This window comes from Lampris incognitus, chromosome 5 (genome assembly GCF_029633865.1).
Source record: "Lampris incognitus isolate fLamInc1 chromosome 5, fLamInc1.hap2, whole genome shotgun sequence".
NCBI classification, from domain to species: domain Eukaryota; kingdom Metazoa; phylum Chordata; class Actinopteri; order Lampriformes; family Lampridae; genus Lampris; species Lampris incognitus.
This window is the reverse complement of record NC_079215.1, coordinates 55,383,998-55,406,874: the sequence shown is the minus strand read 5'-3', so window position 1 is coordinate 55,406,874 and position 22,877 is coordinate 55,383,998. Positions and strand designations below refer to the sequence as shown.

Below are 22,877 nucleotides of genomic sequence, written 5' to 3'. Positions count from 1 at the left end.
TGAACAAGACGGGCTGAGCACACAGCCCTGTGGCGCGCCAGTGCTCAGTGTGATGGTCCTGGAGGTGATCTTGCCAATTTGCACTGACCATGGCCTCCCTGTGAGGAAGTCCAGTACCCAGTTGCACAGGGAGGTGTTAAGGCCCAGCTGGCTCAGCTTTTCGATCAGGTGTTGTGGTATGATTATATTAAAAGCTGAGCTGAAGTCAGTGAACAAAATCCTCACATAGCTGTTCTTTCTCTCCAGGTGGGACAGGGCTGGATGAAGAGCAGAGGTTATGGCATCTTCTGTGGCATAGTTAGCATGATATGCAAACTGGAGAGGGTCCAGAGTAGAGGGGAGGCTGGACTTGATGTGCTTCATGACCAGCCTCTCAAAGCACTTCATGATGATGGCAGTTGGTGCAATGGGGCGGTAGTCATTATGGCAGGACACAGGGGACTTCTTTGGCACTGGTATGATGGTGGTAGACTTGAAACATGTGGGGATGACTGCCTGGCACAGCGAGATGTTGAAGATGTCAGCAAAGACATCTGCCAGCTGCTCAGCACAGTTTCTGATGGCTTGGCCTGGGATTCTGTCTAGACCCAGTTTTTTGTGGGTTGACTCTGGAGAGGGTCTTTCTCACGTCATCGGTGGTCACCTGCAGAACCCAGTCATCCATCAGGGATGTAGGCTTCACCACCGGCACATCTTTCAGTCTCTCATATCGTGCGTAGAAGTAATTCAGTGCATCTAGGAGGGTGGGGGCACCGCCACAGGTCTAAGGAGGAGGCTTGTAGCCAGTGCCTGGATGCCCTTGCGCAAGCACCGTGCATCTCTGCTATCAGTGAAGTGGTTGTTGATTCTCTGTACATATTGTCTTTTGGCCACACGACAGGTTGGACTTTGCTGTCTTGAGGGCTGCCTTATCACCAGATCTAAATACAGCATTCTGGGTCCTCAGTAGTGCTCTGCTGTCAGCCAGGGCTTCTGGTTGGGCCACAAAGAGATGGTTTTGGTGACTGTGACCTCGTCTTTACATTTATTGATGTAGGCTGTCACTGTCACTGTGTATTCCTCCAGATCAATGTGCTCACCAGAGGAGGCTGCCACTTTGAAAATGCCCCAGTCGGTGCTCTCAAAGCAGTCCTGGAGAGCTGAAATAGACCCCTCTGGCCAGACCCTGATCTGTCGCTAAACCGGTTTGATAAGTTTCAGAAGTGGCCTGTATGCTGAAATTAACATAACAGAGATGCGGTCTGAGTTTCCAAGGTGGGGGCAGGGGAATGCTCTGTATGCATTCTTCTCATTTGTGTAAATAATAATAATAATAGATTAAACTTATAGAGCGCTTTTCTGACACTCAAAGTCGCTTAAAGTGAAGTCCAGTTTGTTGTTTTCCCTGGTGGCAAAGTTTACATGTTGATAAAATTTAGGAAATACGGTCTTTAGGTTTGCATGATTGATACTACGTATACTTCTCCATCAACATTCTCAAAACAAACATCACATCTATAGTGCTCTTTAGTAGCATGAAACCATACTGCTGCTCACTAATCATCACCTCTCCTCTTAACCTAGCTTCTGTTACTCTTTCCCGTAACTCCAGGCCACCAGTGTTGGAAAACATATAATTTGGTATACAATTCCATTAAGATGATGCACCAGACAACAAAGATTTTGCTTCCTGAACACTTTCGGGTGTATTTTATGCATTTTCCTGCTGATCACGGAAATCACCTTAAAATGACCCTATCACGTACCGTTTTGTATATATGACTTATTTTTGCGATTTTCTGTCATATTTGAGGTCTACTAGTATACTGCCCACAAAGCAAGCTGTTTTGGTCAGCCCAAGCGTGCCTGGGCATGCACTCAGCGTAGGTGCTGTACAAATGTTGTCTTAGACGTGCCTGCGCATGGTTACTCAGGTTAGATGCTGGCAGACAGCCTGTAAAAGCTGCTCACAGAAGGCGACCACAGAGCACCAAACTACCCTGAGCTGCCTGACAACATGCGTAAAGCATACAAAACCATGACGTGCAACGTTTCATTGAAAATTCATTTTCTGCATTCACACTTGGGACTTTCCCCCTGCTATCTTGGTGCAGTCAGTGACGAACGTGGTGAAATGATTCACCGGGACATTGCGACCATGGAGAGGAGGCATGAGGGCAGCTGGAATCCATCAATGCTGCCCGACTATTGTTGGACACTGACACGAGAGGCACCGGATGCTGAGCACAAACGAAAATCAGCTGCAGAGCATTTTGAGCTCACTTGAACTAACAGTGTGTCATCAAGCATGTTTAAATTCAATAAAAGTTGGTTTTGATGTTTCCCCAAATTCCTACGTGATACAGCAACTCTGAAATTATTTTTTGATCAGCTTGACATTGTCTATCCTAATCTAATTTGTTTTTTCAGGGAGCAAAACGTTAAAAAAAAACTTTGTTGTTCAGTGTATTGAAATGTATTGAAGCGAATTTCGGGGGACAACGCAACCTCAGGAAGTGCTGCGGCCGGGAAGCGAACCTGTATCGCCCGCATCGCAGGAGACTTCGCTAACCGCTCGACTGAAGGGTCGAATCCGCCAACCAGCGGCCAGCGTGTCTAGTTATCCATGCACGTTACAGTATGAAATGTGTTTAGAGTTGTGAAGTCCAGCAAATTCAAACTCCCGTTGATCTGTGTTCATCATTACTTCTTCTTTTCTTTTTTTTTCCAAGTACGTTTTGACTTTTTCCACACAAAATTAAACAATCTTGCAGACGTGTGTCCGTCACACGCTGATTTTGGGGAACTGGGCAAAGCGCAACCGCGATTGGTGGAGCGACGGACACGTGACTCTCCCGGAAGTGACCTCACCGTGTCCGTGCGCTGATTGAACTGCGTGTGAGGGACCAAAGTAAGAAGTTGGTAGGCAGGTTCTCATGCGTGTGTGTGTGGTGCCGCTGTGCGTTGGCCATTGTTTATAGATCGCGTACGACTTGAGTCTCGACGTGAAGCGACCGCCGACTCACGCTGCTTGCGGGAACGGCAGACTTGGCGTGTGTCGACCGGTAGTCCGGTGCGCGCGTAACGCGGGGAACATGAACACGCTAATTAGCAAAATTGACCGCAAGTGGACGATTTTAACCTTAACACGTGCCTGGAAGACACCAGTTACAACTGTGAAGGTAAGCGACTGACGGAGGTCCAGTGCGCGTTCGGTATTGCGAGGCTGACCTCTCGTCCGTCTTCAGCTCTTGAAAGTGTACTTCCGTTGACTTTGACCAGAGATTTTGTTGCGTTACTGCTTTCGCCCTACCTAGTGGATGCTGACGTCTACCTACAACACACTTGAACGCTGAGGTTGTTTCCAACTGACTGCCTCCACAGATCCAGCAGTCTACCCTGCCCTCCGAGCCGGTCATTCCCTCCAAGAAGCCGTTCAGAGTGGAGCTGGTTGCGGGGAAGCGGTACTCGTGGTGTACCTGTGGACACAGCAAAACGCAGGTATAACTGCCCGGATACGCGTCACACAACACGGATCCCGTTTACACTTGGTTTTAAAATGCGGGGTTTTTTTGAGATCGGCTCACAAGTGCAAGTGTGAACCACCATCAAAACGTTTTGTGATCCGGTGACTCAAACCGCTTGGCCGAGGCGGTCTGGGGCGCGCGTTGGACCATTGAGCCAATGCGTCCCGACGCATCCCCGACAAGGACGTTAACCGGAAACTACGTCATCAGTGCAGGACGTGGTGGTTGTTTTGGTAACGGTGCGCCAACTTTCGAAAAAAATGGAGAGAGAGGAGAGAGGAGAGTGTACGCGGTTGGAGCACAAGTAAAACGAGATGCCTAATCTCCTTTTGGGCAGAAGAATCAGTCCAAAGTCCGCGTATGCGTATTAGTGCTCGAAACATGCTCGGACATTCGCTACTGTTTTCACAGCTAGCCGGCAAATCTGGCGCTTGGCTGGGGCCCTTTGACCTGGCAGCGGAAGTGACGTAAACGGTAGCGAAATCTTCGGCGTAACGAAATCTGATCGCAGGAGGTCAGCAGGACGCATTCGGAGACGCGTGACAGACACGGGTGTAAATGGGGATGCGTCTTGCTGTCCACGTGTGATCCGATTGCCCAAAAGCCATTTTAAAACCAAGTGTCGACAGGGTCGTAGACGTACATGCTTTTAAAACACTCTCTCAACAAGCTCACCCTTGGTTTTGCAGCCTTTCTGCGATGGCGCCCACAGGACTAAAGCCCAAGGCCTGTCCCCGCTCCGCTTTGTGCCTGAGGAAGATGCCACGGTTTGGTTGTGCGGCTGCAAGTACACCAGTAACCCACCTTACTGTGACGGCACACACAAGCAGGAGTTCATCCTAAATGCACCACTACATAATGAATAACCCTGTTCTTGAGGGAATAGGACTAGTGGCATTTCTCAGCATCTGGCAGAGGGGGTGGAGCAGCGACCGGCACGGCTCGGGAAGAGTGGGGGTAATTAGCCAGGTGCAATGGGGGAGGAAAAGGGGCAAAGACAAAATCTGAGCATGACTACTTTGGTGTTGATCTCGACCACCTATTGTAATGGAAGGGTCTGTATTCAAAATAACGCCACGTCAAACGCCATGTTTAGATACACTGGTATAATTTTGGCACGTATGAATACCTGGGTAGCACATGGCTTGAGACCTTGTCCAAATCATGAATACATGTTTTGGCCAGTAAGACAACGTCAAGCTGACTAACTTGAACATTAAACATGATGTTCTCATCCATACGAAGAGATATTCATCCACGCTTACCTGTGTTGCAGTCACGATGGGATTGGGTTTAAATCCCCTTTGAAATATTTGCCATCGTTGGCTTTCCCACACCAGTGTTTTTGAGAAGCTGGTGAGCATCTGTCCTGGTCAACAACTTTGTTGTGTAATAAACGCTGACACACTCCCCTGCCTGTAGATGACTGGGGAGGGGGGGGGTAAACGAGACAGATAATGGGAATGACAGGAAGTTGCACGTCCACTGGGAAACCTGTCTTGGGTATTGGTTAGGATGATACCTTTTCAGAATGAGGTTACTTTGAGCTAAAGATTTCAGTTTTGTCAGTATTCTGTGATGTTTAGTGTATTTCTGAAAATGTTGAATGCATAAACGGTTGTGAAACGCACAAAAAAAAATGTATACCTCAACTGTTATCTGAAGTATGCCATGAAGACAAATAATGAAAGCGCTCAATTGTTTCTCAGTTGTGCCAAACATGGCAGCTGTACTGTACTGGAGCACACTTTTATTTGTACAAGAGATGACTGTTCCCTTCTGCTGTAACATGGGTCCTTGTGTTAACAGTATTGAGAAACTAGTGTGGATTTTTTACTCTTAAAGTCATGATGCACTACAGGAAAACTCCAGTACTTTTTTAACCTAAGCTCTATTTTCCTGTTTAACTGCCTTTTTAAAATGGAGAAAATAAAGGCGTAGGTTAAAAAATGACCGGCGTTGCCTTTTAACGGGGCGGCTCCTCGTCCCGGTAACTTCGCAAAATCATAACAGGACACTCGGCTCAAAAAAAAAACCTAGTAAGTAAACACTTTATTCTCTTACAACATGCACATATGGCTGGTAAAAAAAAAAGTATTGTATGTTCAGAGAAACTAATGGAATGTTGAAATTGAACGAAATACAACATACATGGTCAATATTCAACCCCTTCTTGCATTCCCTCGTCTGTCCTAAGATCGAGATAAAGACCTGTCGACAAGACGGCAGCCTTTGCACATGGGTAGTGTTGGGAGTTTTCTGGTATTGAATAGTTCTTAAACGGAAAAAGCTTATCGGTTTGGTATAGAGTCTGTCGTGCGAAATTGGCAAAGTGCATCGACATTATTCCTTATGCAATGTATATCCTTCAAGACGCCGGGCCTTTAGTACCAGGTGAGCGGTTACTTAGAGCAGACATTTACACAGTTATGGTTACGTGACTGTCAGGCATGGTAGGTTTAAGTTTTTCTTTTTTTCTTTTATTACATCCAACTTGAGCTGTTTTGCGCTGCAATGCCTTTCAGCATTTTGTCTGGAGTAATGTCTAAGCCAAATAAACGCTCATGAGCTACGGGTGAGAAAGACCTACTGCATATACATTACAAAACAATTACAATAGCTTGTATAAAAGATAAGTTTATACATATGTATGCACACATGCTCACATTAGATACATACTATACAGTTTGTATGTGTGCATTGTTCTAGTCTAACACACATAACCACACACGCACATACAAGTGTCTATTTGGCTGCACTTATGTCTTCCCGCCGCAAGATGAAAATGGTAATCCGCCTCCCGTTTCTCCTGGAAGAACGCTTCAGCATGTCTGTTCCTGTTTCTCCGTGGAAAGTGAACTTTGGAGATGGGAGCAATTCAAACACTGTCCTCCCTTCTGTTATGCGCCTCAGCTTAAGTCGGAGGAGGCAGGCTGCTTTTGTCGCTCCCCCTTCCCTCCTCCTTGCCTGCTCCAGAGCTTGTGCCGTTGACAGTCACCTTTCGGGCATTACCGCCCGGTTTGGAGACCAGAGAGTGTCGCTGAGAGTTGTTGGGCACCGTGGTGCCGTTAGAGCTTTGGATGGCGGGGGGGAGGTTGTGAGACGCGGGACTGGGCAGGGAGGGGGCCCTGGAGGCCTGGGCTGCAGCAGGACTGTGGACTTTGTCGCTTTGGGAGTCGCTCTCCGAGGTGGGGCTGGTGTTAATACCATCGGAATTGCCCTGGGCGGCAGAGTTTGAGACCCTCCTGCGTTTCCGGGTAGGTTTGACCAAGTACTGCAGGGGGATGGGTCCTGTCTACAAAGAGATACAGATGTTACAGCTGCGATCCTGAATAATAACGTACAGATAACACACCTCCTATCTGACACGTTCTACCACGGGCGTATTTAAGGCAACACCTCATCCGAGCATATCCAAATCCAGCAATTTTGACCAAGCTATCGATTGTAAATAATCAGTAGAAATGTTGAAATAACACGTGGAACTGGTTGGAAGTGTTTCATTTTAAGCTCCCCTGTGTTTGCAGATTTGTGGAATAGGCACTTTTTAAAATCATGAGCACTTTCTTTGTTGCTCATTTTAAAAGTGGATGTCAGGCAAGAACATCTCTGGGAAAAAAAACCTGTATAGAGCAGTGTTGTATGTCTTCACAAAAAAATATGTAAGAGCAAGCTGTTGTGGCTGACAAGAAGAGATGGCAGACCAAACTCTTAAGATGATGTTTACTAAGCGATATGTGGCTAACTAAGGCTGTAGGTTCAGTGTGGAAAAGTACTAACAGCACCCGGGACTTTCATTTCCAACGGATCTGGGGAACTGGAGTGGTCAAACACCACCTCAGTTGCAACAAAGCACCACAGGTGTCAATGAATAAAAATATAAGGTCATCCGGGTAGCATAGTGGTCTATTCTGTTGCCTACCAACACGGGGATCGCTGGTTCGAATCCCCGTGTTACCTCCGGCTTGATTGGGCATCCCTAACAGACACAGTTGGCCGTGTCTGCGGGTGGGAAGCCGGATGTGGGTATGTGTCCTGGTCGCTGCACTAGCGCCCTCCTCTGGTCGGTCGGGGCACCTGCTCAGGTGGGGGGGGGAATAGCATGATCCTCCCATGTGCTACGCTCCCCCTGGTGAAACTCCTCACTGTCAGGTGAAAAGCAGCCGGCGACTCCACATGTATCGGAGGAGGCATGTGGTAGTCTGCAGCCCTCCCCGGATCAGCAGAGGGGGTGGAGCAGCGACCGGGAAGAGTGGGGTAATTGGCTGGATACAATTGGGGTGGGAAAAAAATCTAACCCTGAAGGTGGGAGTAAGGACCAGGAGTAGAAACTGATGTAAGTGAAGTAAAGTTTGCAGTTAATTCCCAGCATGCTTACTCTGTCCTTCCAGTTTCGCTCTCATATTGACACCATTTATTGTTACATACTATGTCATAAAACCTAAACAATTAATTATACATTAGACAATTATATATTAGACAACCCAATAATTAAATCAAATTGACATGATTAATCACATGTGGCCTTTTATATTTACCATTTTTCATGTGCAGTAAGTAGTTGCACATTTTAATTTGAAGTTTGAAAATCTATGTGGTGTCTTTCTAGTGTAAATGCTGATATGCATATGGACATTCCATAGTTTGTTTTGTTCCCGTGTCTCAATGCTTTGGGATATTCCGAGTATTGAGGAGCATCACGGATGCCAGATGACTGTCCGACACAAGCAGTCTGGATAAAATGATGAGATGGGAATGAAAGTGATAAAGTTACAAGGCAAAAGTGATTAGGGATATGTTCCATGTAGGGATGCACCAACACCAGTATCGGGTGTTGATCCGATACCGTCCTCATGTACTCCTCGTAAAACTATTCCCATACAACTGCACTCGACACCCGACTGGGCAATTCCTGCTGAAACTGTGAAAAGTGAGCGGTGCCTTTTCGCCGTTTGTGTGGGAAGAGGAGGAGACGGAGCCGGATAAACAACGCACAGCAACGGCCGAGAGGGAGACAAACACATCAATGTGTCATTTGTCCAAATGGAGCCAGAAATGACCAAAGCTCCGAGCATGTGTAGCTTGGATGAGTGCGGCACGTCCCGTAAGCGGTACGCAGCAGGTTTATTTACCTGCTACTTCTGCTTCAACGGGTAAAAGCTATACACAACTGCATAAAAAACGAGTACAATCTCGTTTAAAAATTATTAAAATAAATACCTCATTGTACGAGAGGCAATGTGACGCAACAGTGCACCTTGTGGGGTTTTATTTCATTGCGCACACAACAATAAATCAATAGGGGCGCCCCCGGTGGCTCACCTGGTAGGGTGGTACCACATAAGACTGAGCCCTTACCGCAGCGGCCTGGGTGCGAATCCGGCCCAAGCCCTTTGCTGCATGTCATCCCCTGTGTCTCCCCCTGCCTTTCCTGTCTCTCTCTGCTATCGCTAATTCAGTACCAGTCATATAGCCTACGCTTCCAAGCCCTGTATAACCAACAGACTGTCATTTAGCAAAACTCAACATGCATGCAGAAATCTCCTCAGATTGTTTGGCAGGCGGGGAGACACCCTGGACGGGCCGATACACATACACATTCATACCTAGGGACAATTTAGTACGGCCGAGTCACCTGACCTACATGTCTTTGGACTGTGGGAGGAAACCAGAGCACCCGGAGGAAACCCACGCAGACCCGGGGAGAACATACAAACTCCACACAGAGGACGACCCGTGACGACCCCCAAGGTTGGACTACCCCGGGGCTCGAACCCAGGACCTTCTTGCTGTGAGGCGACCGCGCAAACCGCTGCACCACCGTGCCGCCCCAGTGCCATATTTGTTCACGAAAACACACAAGTTGAACATTAACGTTAATGTCAGCAACAGCATCATGCTGTATATTTAAATTGTTACAGTCGAACAGTGAGGAACATATGATGACAATAAAACATTTTCAAAGTCATTGTTAGAGCTGTAATGGTATTATCAAGTACTCATGTGCTTGTATCGGAAAGTACCCAAATGTAAGTACTTGTACTCGGTCTGAAAGAGTAGTATCAGTGCATCCCTTAGCTCCATGATCACCCGCAGGTTGCTCAAGCCAAACAGCCAATAACAAAAATTTCCAAAGCTCACAGCACCCACACCCAATTTTCCAGCACAGATTTAAAAAGCTCCCCGGTTCAAGGTAGCGCCATCTAATCCAACATCTAAAAACCACAAAGGAACGCACTAGCAGTTAAGAGGACAACATCATAAGTCAGGTTTGGTAAACGTTTGTGTCACTCAGTAAACCGTATCAAAGCTGCCACTCACTCGTCTCCACTCGTAGAAGTAGGCGATATCCATTAGTGTGTAGTAGTCCTTCAAGGGCTCGTCCCCATACAACACCTCTACCTGCATGTCAGAAGAAATTCGTGTTAGCGGTGTACTTCAGAGAACACATCTGGCAAAATCCTACTGTCGAGTCTAGACTTTCTTTCCAACTGCCAATCATACTTAATGTATCAAATATACCTCCGAGACAAATATTCTTAATAAATTATATCCAGATGGGATGTCATGATCTCACCACAGATGCAGATATTTCATTCACAGGCTTGTGTTACTTTGGTGGGAACTCTTACTTTAACTAAACCAATAATTTAAATTCGGTTAGTTGTGCTTTCCAGTCCTCGTCAAAATGACTTGAAGTTTCAATAAAACTGTACTGACATTTCCTCTCTAGTGAGCTAGAGAGGAAAAATAATAGTTGATGCACAAGAAAAATGATTTTAGTATCTGCAACACTTATGAAGCTGGCTAACCAATATGAGATACCAAATTAGGGGTTTCATCAAGATTAACGTCGAATTCGATCAATAAGCATGCCTGGAAAGTTTGCCGTGGGACCTTTGAGCAATACGATTCAAACTCAGAACTCATCACACGGTTTGCAGCAACACAAACCTTTTACATGCAAGAGTGTGGCCCAGCAACAGGAGAGTGCAGTCGAGTTCCTCAATACATTACCCGATAGCTGCTGGGAATGTCCATCTTGGTTCGGAGGAACTTTGCTAAATGCGTAACAGACATTGCTGCCGGGCACTGCAGGAAACGTTTGCCATTGGACTACAATCAAGGAAACAAGAGTGGCAAAGAGAGACATAGTTAAGGTAAAGACACGAGCACCAGAATAGGAACCGTTTAATCCAAAGTATGCAAGCATCAATGTTTACACTAGAAGAACAGCATTAGCCATTTTATGTTCTAAACCAGTGTTTCCCAACCCAGTCCTCAAGTACACCCGATCCTGCAGGATAGGGGGCCCTTGAGGACTGGGTTGGGAAACACTGTTCTAAACTGACATTAAGGCCTCACCTTGTCTCCATCCATGTCCGAGCATTGTCTATCATTATTTCTGTGGGTGAAGAAAAATCAAATTAGCAATTGGACGTTCCACAACGCTTGTGAAGTTAATCCTGGACATAACCAACTGATGCAAAGTATTCTTTCAAGAACTCCATTCCATCCATTTTCCGAACTGCTTATTCTGCTCTCAGGGTCGCGGGGATGCTCGAGCCTATCCCAGCAGTCACTGGGGAACAGGTGGGGAGACACCCTGGACAGGCTGCCAGACTGTCACACAGGGCCGACATACACACACACACCCACGCACGCACGCACGCACATTCATACCTAGGGACAATTTAGTATGGCCGATTCACCTGACCTACATGTCTTTGGACTGTGGGAGGAAACCCACACAGACACGGAGAACATGCAAACTGCACAGGATGACCTGGGACGACCCCCAAGGTTGGACTACCCCGGGGCTCGAACCCAGGACCTTCTTACTGTGAGGCGACCGCGCTAACCACTGCACCACCGTGCCGCCACACAAATTGTTAATAATCAAGATAAAGATAATTACAAGATAGAACGGAGGAAAAACAACACTCCAAACTAGCAGACTGAACGTGACAATAGCTACCCAACACCCTTGGATTCAACACAAGAAACCTACATGGACATCCTTTTAAGCCACTACTAAAGACACTGGATAAAAACCAAGGTGAACCAATCAAGACAAGGATAGAAAAACATTCTAAAAACTGCAATTAATTGATACAGATTTTTTTTACATTTTAACATACTTTAATTTATTCTCTCTCTCGCTCTCTCTTCTCTCTGCTTTTCCCTCATGTAAATGAAGGAGTAGGGGGAGACAAGAGTGTACAAGCCTCATCCGGCGGGGTTCAGTCCAAACAAACAGCTTTCCCCCGACTCTACCTACCTCATGCGTCGACTACTCTTTTCCACTTTACCTCTATCTTTGATTAGGCCTAATAAAAATAAACAAAGGTAGATTCACCGAGTATTAAGACAAACATGAACGATAAATACAGATAGTGCTTAGAAGAACACAAAACATGAGGAGAATTTTACACAGTCACTCTGGAGAGCCCTTGGACTGCTTGGGATTGAAGGCCCGGCTAGGAAGCAGCTGGTAGCCAACATCATCATACAGGCAGAGGCGGCATCCCGGTAGATCTGGATAAAGTGGAATGAGTGGCGGCACAACCAACCTGGCGACAGGCTAACAACATCATAGAGTTGAGTGGTGGAGATGTCAGATGTCATGGGCTTAAAATCAACACTCCACTATGCTCCATACCGCCTTCACCCACCTGGAGAAAAGGAACTCCTATGTGAGAATGCTGTTTGTAGACTACAGCTCAGCATTCAACACCGTAGTCCCCTCCAGACTTTACACCAAGCTCAGGGACTTAGGACTCAACTCCAGCCTGTGCAGCTGGATCCTGAACTTGCTGTCGAGCCGACGCCAGGTGGTGAGAATGGGCTCCAACACCTCTGCCCCTCAACACAGGAGCCCCCCAGGGCTGCGTCCTGAGTCCCCTCCTCTACTCCCTGTACACCCATGACTGCGTGACCACACATAGCTCCAACTTGGTAATAAAGTTTGGCGATGACACAACGGTGATGGGCCTGATCACCGACGATGACGAGACGCCATACAGGGGTGAGGTCAACAATCTAACAAAGTGGTGCCAGGAGAATAACCTCTCTCTCAGCGTTGACACAACCAAGGAGCTGATTGTGGACTACAGGAAGACGGGACTGCTGTAGAGAGGGTCAAGAGCTTCAAGTTCCTCGGTGTTCACATTACTGAGGACCTCACCTAGGATGAACACACCAGCCATGTGGTGAAAAAGGCACAGCAACGCCTCTTTCACCTCAGGCGACTGAAAAAGTTCAGCATGGGACCCAAGCTTCTATGGGCCTTTTACAGAGGCACAATCAAGAGCATCCTGACTGGATGCATCACTGCCTGGCATGGGAACTGTACTGCCCACAACTGCAAAACACTGCAGAGGCTTGTGCGGACGGCCCAGGACATCAGTGGTTGCGAGTTTCCCTCCATCCAGGACATATACAATGGCCGTTGTGTCAGCAAAGCCCATAGGATTATCAAAGACCCCAGCCACCCCAACTAAGGACTGTTCCAGCTGCTACCATCAGGCAAGCGGTACCGCAGCCTCAAAGCCCAGACCAGTAGGCTATGAAACAGCTTTTTCCATCAAGCAACCAGGCTTTTGAACAAAAAGCATTAAAAGACACTAAGCCTGGTGTGCTGGACTGATGGTACTGACCTATGGCCTTCAGCGGATCAGTTTAGACACACACACAGCACCTTACATACATCACACACTTTTTATTATTATTACTGCTTTTTTGTTCTGTTGTGTTGTTATTTAATTACTATTGTTGCTGCAGTGTTCAGGAGCTGAAACTCAAGAATTTTACTCTCTTATACTTTTATAATGAGATGTAACAAATAAAGAATCTTGAACAAAACATTGAGCAGGGGGGCGTGGGGGGTCCCATTTGAAAACCTAGAGAAGCTAATCAGCTCAGCCCAGTTTGGAGGGAGTTGCCTTAAGGGAGGGAAAGAAGGAGAAAGCCATGCCACTGGCTCACACATGGCACAGGGGAGAGTACCTGTAAAGGTGAGCCAGTTGTGATAACCCTTATCGTTGGATATACTACTACTACTACTACTACTACTACTTTCGGCTGCTCCCGTTAGGGGTTGCCACAGCAGATCATCCGTTTCCATTTCTTCCTTCCTATGGTTCTCTATTTGCTGTTCCAAAAGACATGAATACATGGTCGAGGATACTCCACTATGTTTTTATTGTTATTGCATGTGACATTTTCTAAACCTTTGCATTACATGCTGCTATTTCTGCCAAAGTTTGCCCAGCCCACCTCCGGGCATATCTCTGGGAGAACCCTAATGTAGTCCCACCCGATATGAACACACATCACCTCCTACAGGCTTCCCTCTGATAATGTATTCCTCTATCAGCTCTGCTTGATGCATTTTGGTCAGAAGGGCAATCTAATGTTTCACCCCTTTATCCCGGTTAGGTTACTGAAAATGTCTGTCTCCATTCCTCCCCTTCATGTCCACAAATAATAAATAAAATATGAATAAATAAAATCTCCCTCTCACCCTTTTTTGGGTGGTGTGTGTCTTTCTCCAGCTCAGGTCCTCTACCAGAGGCCTGGGAGTTTGAGGGTTCTGCACTGTATCTTAGCTGTTCCTAGGACTGCACTCTGCTGGACAGAGACCTCAGATGTTGTTCCCGGAATCTGCTGGAGCCATTCTCCCAGTTTGGAGGTCACAGCACATAGTGCTCCTATTACCACTGGGAATACTTTGGATATCACCTTTCACATCTGATCTAGTTCTTCCTTCAGCTCTTGGTATTTCTCTAGATTCTCATGCTCTTTTGTCATGGTATTGCCATCACCAGGGCTTGCTACATCGATCATTACTGTGGGACTTCTGTTCCTTGTCGACCACCAAAATGTCTGGTTGGTTAACCAGCACCTGCTTGTCACTCTGGAATTTGAAGTCCCACAGGATCTTAGCTCTGCTAACCACTTTTGGTGGTGGCTCCCATTTGGACTTGGGGACTTCCAGTCTGTATTCAGTACAATGTTCCTGTACACTATCCCAGCCACTTGGTTATGCCTTTCAGTGTACGCTTTCCCAGCTAGCATTTTACACCCTGCTACTAACTGCTGGACTGTCTCAGGGGAGTCTTTGCACAGCCTGCATCTTGGATCTTGTCTGATGTGGTAAACCCCTGCCTCAACCGATCTGGTCCCGAGTGCCTGTTCTTGTGCTGCTATGATCAGTGCCTCTGTACTGTCCTTCAGTCCAGCCTTTTCTAGCCACCGGTAGGATTTCTTGATATCAGTCATGTGTTCTGTCGATGGTATATCCCATAGAGGGGCTTAGTCTTCCATCATACCTCCTCTTCTTCCGCACTATCTGTCTTCTGCTGTCTGGGTTACTCACTCAGCAGTTCGTCCTCTTTCTGATGTATTCATGGATGTTCCTTGTTTCATCTTGGACAGTGGCTCTGACACACTCCAACCCTCGGCCTCCATCTTTTTGCTTATTGTGCAGTCTCAGGCTGCTGGACTTTGGGTGGAACCCTCCGTGTATTGTGAGGAGTTTCTGTGTCCTGATATCTGTAGCCTTTACCTCCTCCTTTGGTCAGCTACTTATTCCGGCTGGGTATCTGATGACTAGTAGAGCATATGTGTTGATGGCTTGGATCTTATTCTTCCCATTGAGCTGGCTCCCTCAGGACCTGCCTCACTCTCTGGAGGTTTTTGCTGTTGCTGACCTCCTTGCTGCATCCTCGTGGCTTCCATTTACCTGTGGAATACCCAGGTACTTGTAACTGTCCTCTATGTCTGTTATCCTGCCATCTGGTAACCCCTTCAGTCCTCACCACCTTTTCTCTTTTTGCCAGCATTCAACGGCACTTGTCCAGTCCAAATGACATCCTGATGTCATCACTGTAGATCCTGGTGAGATCAATCAGCAAGTCAATGTCTCACTCAAACCTGGCATACAGCTTGATGTTATCAATGTATAGGAGGTGGCTGATGGTAACTCCACTTCTGAACCTGTATCCATAGCCACTATTCGTGATAAACTCACTGAGGGGGTTCAGGCCTACAGTGCTTGCAAAAGTATTCAACCCCTTGACAGTCATCACTAATTTCAACCCCCACATATCAATACTTTGTAGAGTACCCTTTTGCTGCAATAACAGCCATGATTCTCTTGGGGTAAGTAAACTTGGAGCTTTCAGAGCACAGGGGGTTGAATAAGTATGCAAGCACTATATTTTAGTTTTTAAATTATTAATAAAAAGTCAGCGAAACATAACTTATTTTGGCTTTGGGAACATGCTGTTAGAGCTTATGGGTTCATAAAAAGAATATTGTTCAGGAACAGATGTGTGAGTATCTTTTATAATACAGAAATTAGTGATGACTGTCAAGGGGGTTGAATACTTTTGCAAGGCACTATATGCAGAACAGCAGCAGGGATAGTGCATCACCTTGGTATATGCCACATTTGATGGTTAATTGTGTGATTGTCTTTGAGTTGGCCTCTAGTATTGTTTTCCACTGTTACATTGAGTTCTTGATCATACCTATTAGTGTCCTGTTGGCTTTGTATAGTGCCAAGCACTCCAGTAACCATGTGTGGGTCATTGAATTGTAGGCTTTCTTGTAGTCGGTGTGCTCAAGTTGGTCTGTCTGGTCATCGAGTCTTTGGGTGACTACTCTATCAACCCGTAGCTGATGCGTTGGTCCTCTGGTGTTGCTCCCTTTCTGAGTTTCGCTCATGTATTGACTCATGTGCCGTTTCAGCTTAGCTGCTATGATGCCTGACAGGATCTTCCATGTTTTGAAGAGGCAGGTTATTGACAGGTAGTTTGAAGGTGTTGTACCCTTGGATCCTTCATGATCAATATTGTTCTCCCCAGTGTTAGCCAGTCAAGGTGAGACCCTGGTGTTAGCAGCTGGTTCATCTGTATCGTCAGGCGTTCATGGAGTGCCACTAGCTTCTTAAGCCAGTAGGCATGAATCTTGTCAGGGCCTGGTGCAGTCCAGCTCTTCATGCTTGAGACTCGCCGTTGGATGTCGGCCATTGTGGTGATGACTGATTCTTGCTCTGGGATATTGCTGTGGTCTGCTCTTAGGTCCACCAGCCACTGTGCACTGGGTGTTGTGTGATGCCGCTCTTACGTCCACCAGCCACTGTGCACTGGGTCTGATGTTGTTCCCTTGTTACTCTGCAGCTGAGAGTACACTTTGGATGGTTGTTTGAGGAACAGGCCATTTACTCTTTTGGCTTCTCTTCTCAAGTGTTTCTCTTCAGCCAGAGCTGTGAGCATTTTTTTTTTTTTTTTTGTAGTTTCCAGGGCCTCATTTATGGACATCTTGCTGTACTTCTTCAACCAGGGCCTGTCTTTCATCACACCTTTCGGCACCTCTGTTAACTGGCTAAGATCTCCCTGTGCGGCTTTGATCTTGGCTTCCAGCCTTCTCTTCCATGGACAGTACTGTTGGTGACCTGTGTTCTTAATCCTGTACCCAAGCATCTCCAGGATTACGGTTGCAGTGGTATATACAAGCTTTTTGGTCTCTGTTATAGTGGCAGTCGAGATATTGCGTAAGTAAGGCTATGTTCATATCCACAAGCAGGCTTTGTGATGGTACTTTGTCACCGAGTCATGGAAGCCCAGCCTGGGGGTTGACTGTCTTTAGTCTGGCCATGATTCTCATTTGAACATCAGTTGCTTCAGCTGTCATGGCTGGTAGGATTGCTCCAGCTTGTTGGAGTTTGTCCTCATGCATCTCCTGCGTACTGGTTGGCCATTCAAGGTCCTGAATTGTATAGTCATCCTGTTGGAGCTGCTCCATCTCAAGTTGTGACAGTAGCGCCCTTCAATGGATGTTCGAGCATTGAGCCACTAGCTGCTTCTAAGTCAGTGTGGAAGTAGATAAGATGTTCTTTATTGATCCCCATAGGGAAATTCATCTTTTGTGTTTAACCCATCCCAACACACACTGTAGCTGGGAGCAGTGAGCAGCTGCCGTGCAGCACGCAGGGACTAACACCAATTTTCCTTGCCATGCCTGAGTCAGGAGCACAGACAGGACTATTAACCTATGCATGTCTTTTGATGGTGGGAGAAACAGGAGTACCCAGAGAAAATCCATGCAGTCCAGGGGAGATGATGCAAACTCCACACAGAAAGAACCTGGGATGGCCTGGAGTTCGAATCCAGGACCTTCTTGCTGTGAGGCAACAGTGCTAATCACTGGGCCCCTGTGCTGCCCAGTAGGTCTCCTACTGGTCCACAGTTCCCACATATGCTTCATATAGCCCCTCTCTTGGGGTATGTTGTTACTGTAGGGTTCCATCAGTTCCAGGCCCTTGTCCATGTATGTCTTGTTCCAGTACCCCATTTCTCATCAGGCTGTCCTGGTTCCCCAACACCTGATGCAGGCCTTGCTAACCTGGGTGATGTCAGAGCCTTATGACTCTATTCATGTTACTCTCACTCATATCTGAGGTAGTTTGCTTGTATAGCACTAGGAGTCTAAGCCACGGACTCTTACTGGAGACTTGTCCCAACCAGCGTTTGGGGAGAAAAACGAGGGAAAATATCCCAAAAAACAATTTCTGAGCTCTTCCTAGATCTGGTTGGCATCTCTTGTTTTGTGTTTACTAGTCAGCCAAATTGATATGTGTTACATTGTGAACTTCAGTAAAGCCTCCATCTTACGTTACATGAATTCTGTTTTAATTGTTTGCAACACTGAAAGCGGGCATTCCTACCTACCGAGTTATCCAGCTGCCACACACACACACACACACACACACACACACTATCCTTATGAGGACCCCTCATTGACTACATTCATTTCCTAGCCCTTAACCCTAACCACGCAAACTACATGCCTAACCCTAACCTAACCCTAAAACCAAGTCCTAACCCTAAAATAGACCCTTTTACTTGTGAGGACCTCTAAAATGTCCACACAAGGTAGGTGGTTTCTGGTTTTTCTATCCTAATGAGGACATTTGGTCCACATTAGGATAGTTAAACATGTACACACACACACACTCTATCAGCAGATATGCACCTCAGAGACAGATCAAATGCAATAGGGATGCACCAACATCACTTTACGCCGATACCGATTCCGAATATGAATCTTTAATTATTGGCTGATACCGAGTACTGATCCGATCCATTCTTTTTGCTGTACAGTGCAGACTCAGACCATTAGTTTGTTTTTAATGGGCAAAATAATTGTGATAAAAGCAGTTTTTCCCCAGCCATTAACAACATACAGGCCTCCACAAGCCAAAAATGCAGCAAATCAAGCTGTTTTGGGTTTTATTTATGAAAGGTTACTAAAGGCTTTGGTATCAGATTTTAGTCTTGTGTAGAATTACCAGTACTCCATTTTAGCCAGGTATCAGCCAGATATCCAATACCAGCATCGGTGCGTCCCCAAAGAGATACCACTTTTGATATAACACAGCCAAACAGAATGAAGCACAATTTTTCCAGCAAATAAGAAATGGATGGGTCGAATGCAAAGGCCACGCGGCAATGAGATAATCCTTCTCTTGAAGTCCGTTTTTAGTACCACGTTTGGATGCTGATTGTAGGAAAAGCACAGCTGGATCTTCATCGGGAATGAGTGATGAATCACGGGGATTAAACTTACAAGTTTCTAAATTCAAGAATTCATTAGTGCAACATTAATCCACTGCTAAAGTGCAACAAAGAAATGCAGATAGAAAAATTGTGGCAGACAATTTGGGAATTAATATCTTCAAGACATCCCACACAATTTCTCAAAAATCGTGTTTTCAGGGGAGCTCTGGTTTTTCCACAAGGGGTTGAGATCCTTGTGGCTGTCCCAGAATTGGCACCCTGCTTGCTAGCGACCCTTGGAACAGCACTTTAGGCAGCCCTGGGGATCCCGGTACCCAAGTGAAGGAGCCACTTAAGTTTCACGTGGCATCTTACACAGCAGAGGTTAAAGTCCACAAAATTTGAAAGGAACTATGTTTGTGGTTTCAGTTTAAAATTCAGGATGGTGAAACAGCCATGGGTCTAGTTCATGGCTCCAACTGTTTCTTTTAGGAACTGCACACCTGTGAGAATCTTTGTTTCTTAAACTTTTATAACAATGACAACAGGAGAATAATGTGGTCCTGTAAAGCTTAAGAGATTGATGGTGGTGGTGGTGGGGGGGGGCGTCCGGGTGGCATATTCTGTTGCCTACCAACACGGGGATCGCCGGTTCGAATCCCCGTGTTACCTCCGGCTTGGTCGGGCGTCCCTACAGACACAATTGGCCGTGTCTGCGGGTGGGAAGCCGGATGTGGGTATTTTCCCGGTCGCTGTGCTAGCACCTCCTCTGGTCGGTCAGGGTGCCTGTTCGGAGAGGAGGGGGAACTGGGGGAAATAGCATGAGCCTCCCACGCGCTACGTCCACCTGGCGAAACTCCTCACAGCCAGGTGAAAAGCGGCTGGCGACTCCACATGTATCAGAGGAGATATGTGGTAGTCTTGCAGCCCTCCCCAGCTCTGCAGAGGGAGTGGAGCAGAGATCGGGACGGCTCGGAGGCGTGGGGTAATTAAAAAAAACAAAACAAAAGATTGATGGTGGACTTGCTCCGGGGAAAGGTTTGATTTACATGCTTAAAATAATTTATGCATTTGTAGAACTGTATGAACCTGAAGAATCAACCACAAGGCATACGTTCTGTTGTTATGTATAGTATAATGTTGTTGGTGTGGCTGCAAGTTTCTCCTTGTTTTCTTTTAAACCTCTACCAATGACAGTGTCTGTTTTGTTTTTTTGTTTTTTTTAATGGCTCTTGTTGAAGGATTCAGATACAACTTGTACTCTGGGCGCTATTAACTAATTTTACTCTTCCATATCCCTTTGCGTTGACTATACCAGCGTTCCAATAATACCCTTTTTTCAGCCTCCACTCTGGTTGAGTTTTGTTTTCCTCGGAATTAGATGTGTTACTCACTTGTTCCTCTCATAGAACTGTATGGAGAGACTGATGATCTCGTCCTCTGCTATGTTAAACGTCTCCACCACTTCCCCAGGCTCCAACACACGGTTCTCTGCGTAAAAGTCCCGTCTCCGTTTCATCTCATCTAAGCTCAACACACACAACAGGAATAGTTCCAAATGTCAGTCGTGATATTGCGAAACATCATGAGAAGGGCAAAACCAAAGCCACGACAAATGTGTATTTCACAGGCTTTAGAGTTGTCTTCCCTGTAGTATTGTCTCTAAATGAAGACCTCACCTTTGAATAACCCAGGAACAAGCTTGTACACAATATCTTGGAGGGTTTTGTCCGCTCTGGAAAAAAAAAGCCGGCCTGTAAGAGGGGTATAAACACTTTCATCGTATTTGCACTCTCTCACGAACTATTAACGCATACCTGATACTGAGCTGTGGGTATGTCTTGTGCACCTGGACGTCACATCGAGGACAGAATTTGTTTGTCTCCAAAAAGGCAACAATACATGTTTTGCAAACTATAAAGAAAAGACAGGCGGGTCAGATGGCATTTCAAAACATGGCTCTCCAGTGTCGACCTGCTTATCATACACCTTGACAAGACTGTGGCCGTGTATAAGCTCCTACCCACTACTTCCCCTGGCCACGTATACCTTCCCATCAGCCTTATCAATACTGAACCCAACAGGGAAGCGGGGGTCACCTTCTCTCATTGCAATGCCCACCTACTCAACAACACCGCAGAGTTTCCATCTATTTGGCACACTGGACTTTCCCCCAATGGAGACCGGGCCACCCCCCTTCAACCCCGTTCTGCATGCATTTCAGGCGACGTGCTCGTGTCGGGAACTCACAGGAGTGCAGGCACTCTACGATGGTCGTAGCGTCGATGAAATAACCTGCGCACAGCGGGCACGTGAGATGTGGGTTGAGATCTGCGATTTTGATGCGGTTGGGCTGCATTTTGTCCATCTGCAAATATCTGCAAAGGAAATAAGACGGGCACTGTATTCAGCGTCAGACGTGACCGAAGGACCCAGCCACGGAGCACGCTCATGCGACGCACCAGACTCTAGTGGTATATTACGCTTGTCCCAACTGTTAGTTATCCCCCCACCACCACCACCCACCCCCCTTGTGGCACCTTCAACGGCGAACCAATCAATGTCTGCAGCGCGTCATTGGGACGACGGTCCGGGCAGCCCCCCCCCCACCACCACCACCACAGCACAGCCGGGTCGTCGTTGGTCTGCTAAGACACAATTTCTATGACACTCGCTGTGACATCGTCGGCGTTCGCAGCAAACCGCTTAGGTGAGGAGGGCCAGTGCAGCTAATGTGGGCTACGGCACCCAACACGGGGTAGACCACTCAGCTGCCCATGTGTGGCCTCATCTCGCATCGGCTCTGCTCTCGGGCGGCCGGCGGACCAACAAAGAAGAGAGTTGAAACGTCGCCAGCGCGCCGCCGTGAAATCGGGCACCGAAAAGCACACGCCGTATAGCCGCACGAACGCTCGATTCTTGAAGGGGAGGGGAGGGGGAGCCCCCCCACCACCACCACCACCACCCCCCCCCAAAAAAAATCACACTGGTACACAAAAGCAGCCATCTTAAATTCACTGACAGGGGTTGTATCTGAGGCGAACAAGAGAGACTGCAAATGTGACACCGTGCACTTTCCTACGTGGGTTTCGGGCGAAGGCGGGCGCGCCGCCGGGTCCGAGCGGCGATCCCGCACCGCTTTGTTCCTACCTGGTGTGACATAAATGGCGTCCGCTCCTCTCAGCGAGGCTCCGGGCAGATTATTTGGAAGCCGATTCGAATTTGCAGCAGCGCCAGAAAATGGCTTTTTTTTTTTTTCAGCCCCGTCAGAGGACTGCCCATTTTGGATCACGTGACATTATTTTGTCGCCTTATTCCAGGGCCATACGGGGCGGGGAGGGGAGGGCCCACACCGAGCGAGCGACCCACGGAGCGGGTCCAGGGGGGCCCGGAGGCTTCGCGTGCCGCGGTACATTTGCAGCAGTTTTGCCACGATGACCTTTCCCCCCCCCCCACCCCCCTTGTGTGGTTTATTCAGCTTCCCAACAGGCTGTTCTAGACGCGCCCCCCCTCCCTCCCTCCCTCCCCCTCGACTAATCTCGACCTTCCGAATCTGACACGGGCGCTTTATTTGAAATATTTTACAGGATAGGTTTTAATTCGCAGCGGCGTCACTACGGGACAGAAATACACACGTGGGTGAACTCTGATCCAGTTGTCTCGGGCGTTCAGTTCTGCATCCGTTGCCATGCTTCCAAAGCCAGAGAGAAGGCTTTCCAATTTGCACTGACTGAGAAATGAACATGTGGTCACTGTGTCAGCAGTGTTGTGTGGTTTTGTTTTTTGGGGGTTTTTTTTTTAATTA

The 22,877-nt window shown here is 47.1% G+C and overlaps 2 protein-coding genes across 3 annotated transcripts; one reads left to right on the top strand and one right to left on the bottom strand.

The window, feature by feature from the left end:
• The first annotated feature begins 2,867 nt into the window (after positions 1-2,867).
• Positions 2,868-6,418, top strand: LOC130112416 (CDGSH iron-sulfur domain-containing protein 3, mitochondrial-like). Its single transcript, XM_056279757.1, has 3 exons — positions 2,868-3,161; positions 3,364-3,480; positions 4,196-6,418. The coding sequence occupies exons 1-3, from the start codon at positions 3,075-3,077 to the stop codon at positions 4,370-4,372; spliced, it is 381 nt and encodes a 126-aa protein (XP_056135732.1). The 5' UTR covers positions 2,868-3,074; the 3' UTR covers positions 4,373-6,418.
• Positions 6,419-6,420: 2 nt separating this feature from the next.
• On the bottom strand, positions 6,421-22,323 carry LOC130112415 (polycomb group RING finger protein 2-like). Of its 2 annotated transcripts, XM_056279755.1 has the most exons (9): positions 22,223-22,323; positions 21,323-21,450; positions 20,890-20,986; positions 20,752-20,807; positions 20,467-20,596; positions 10,872-10,911; positions 10,524-10,622; positions 9,828-9,908; positions 6,421-6,801 (listed from the first exon to the last, which is right to left on the bottom strand). In XM_056279755.1, exons 2-9 carry the CDS (start codon positions 21,438-21,440, stop codon positions 6,421-6,423), a joined length of 1,002 nt encoding a protein of 333 aa, XP_056135730.1. In that variant the 5' UTR covers positions 21,441-21,450; positions 22,223-22,323. The 2 variants fall into 2 exon arrangements, with proteins under 2 accessions (XP_056135730.1, XP_056135731.1); XM_056279756.1 differs by lacking the exon at positions 22,223-22,323 and having other exon boundaries at positions 21,323-21,496.
• Between the last annotated feature and the right edge of the window lie 554 nt (positions 22,324-22,877).

What these genes read in the sequence shown, in the direction of transcription:
- LOC130112416 (XM_056279757.1), top strand. Translation starts at nt 3,075, where the DNA reads ATGAACACGCTAATTAGCAAAATTGACCGCAAGTGGACGATTTTAACC. An exon ending in CACCAGTTACAACTGTGAAG is followed by an intron (nt 3,162 to 3,363) that starts GTAAGCGACTGA and finishes CTGCCTCCACAG; the next exon opens with ATCCAGCAGTCTACCCTGCC. An exon ending in GTGGACACAGCAAAACGCAG is followed by an intron (nt 3,481 to 4,195) that starts GTATAACTGCCC and finishes TTGGTTTTGCAG; the next exon opens with CCTTTCTGCGATGGCGCCCA.
- LOC130112415 (XM_056279755.1), bottom strand. Translation starts at nt 21,440, where the DNA reads ATGGACAAAATGCAGCCCAACCGCATCAAAATCGCAGATCTCAACCCA. An exon ending in CGTAGAGTGCCTGCACTCCT is followed by an intron (nt 20,987 to 21,322) that starts GTGAGTTCCCGA and finishes TTTTCTTTATAG; the next exon opens with TTTGCAAAACATGTATTGTT. An exon ending in ACTTCTACGAGTGGAGACGA is followed by an intron (nt 6,802 to 9,827) that starts GTGAGTGGCAGC and finishes ATCTCTTTGTAG; the next exon opens with ACAGGACCCATCCCCCTGCA.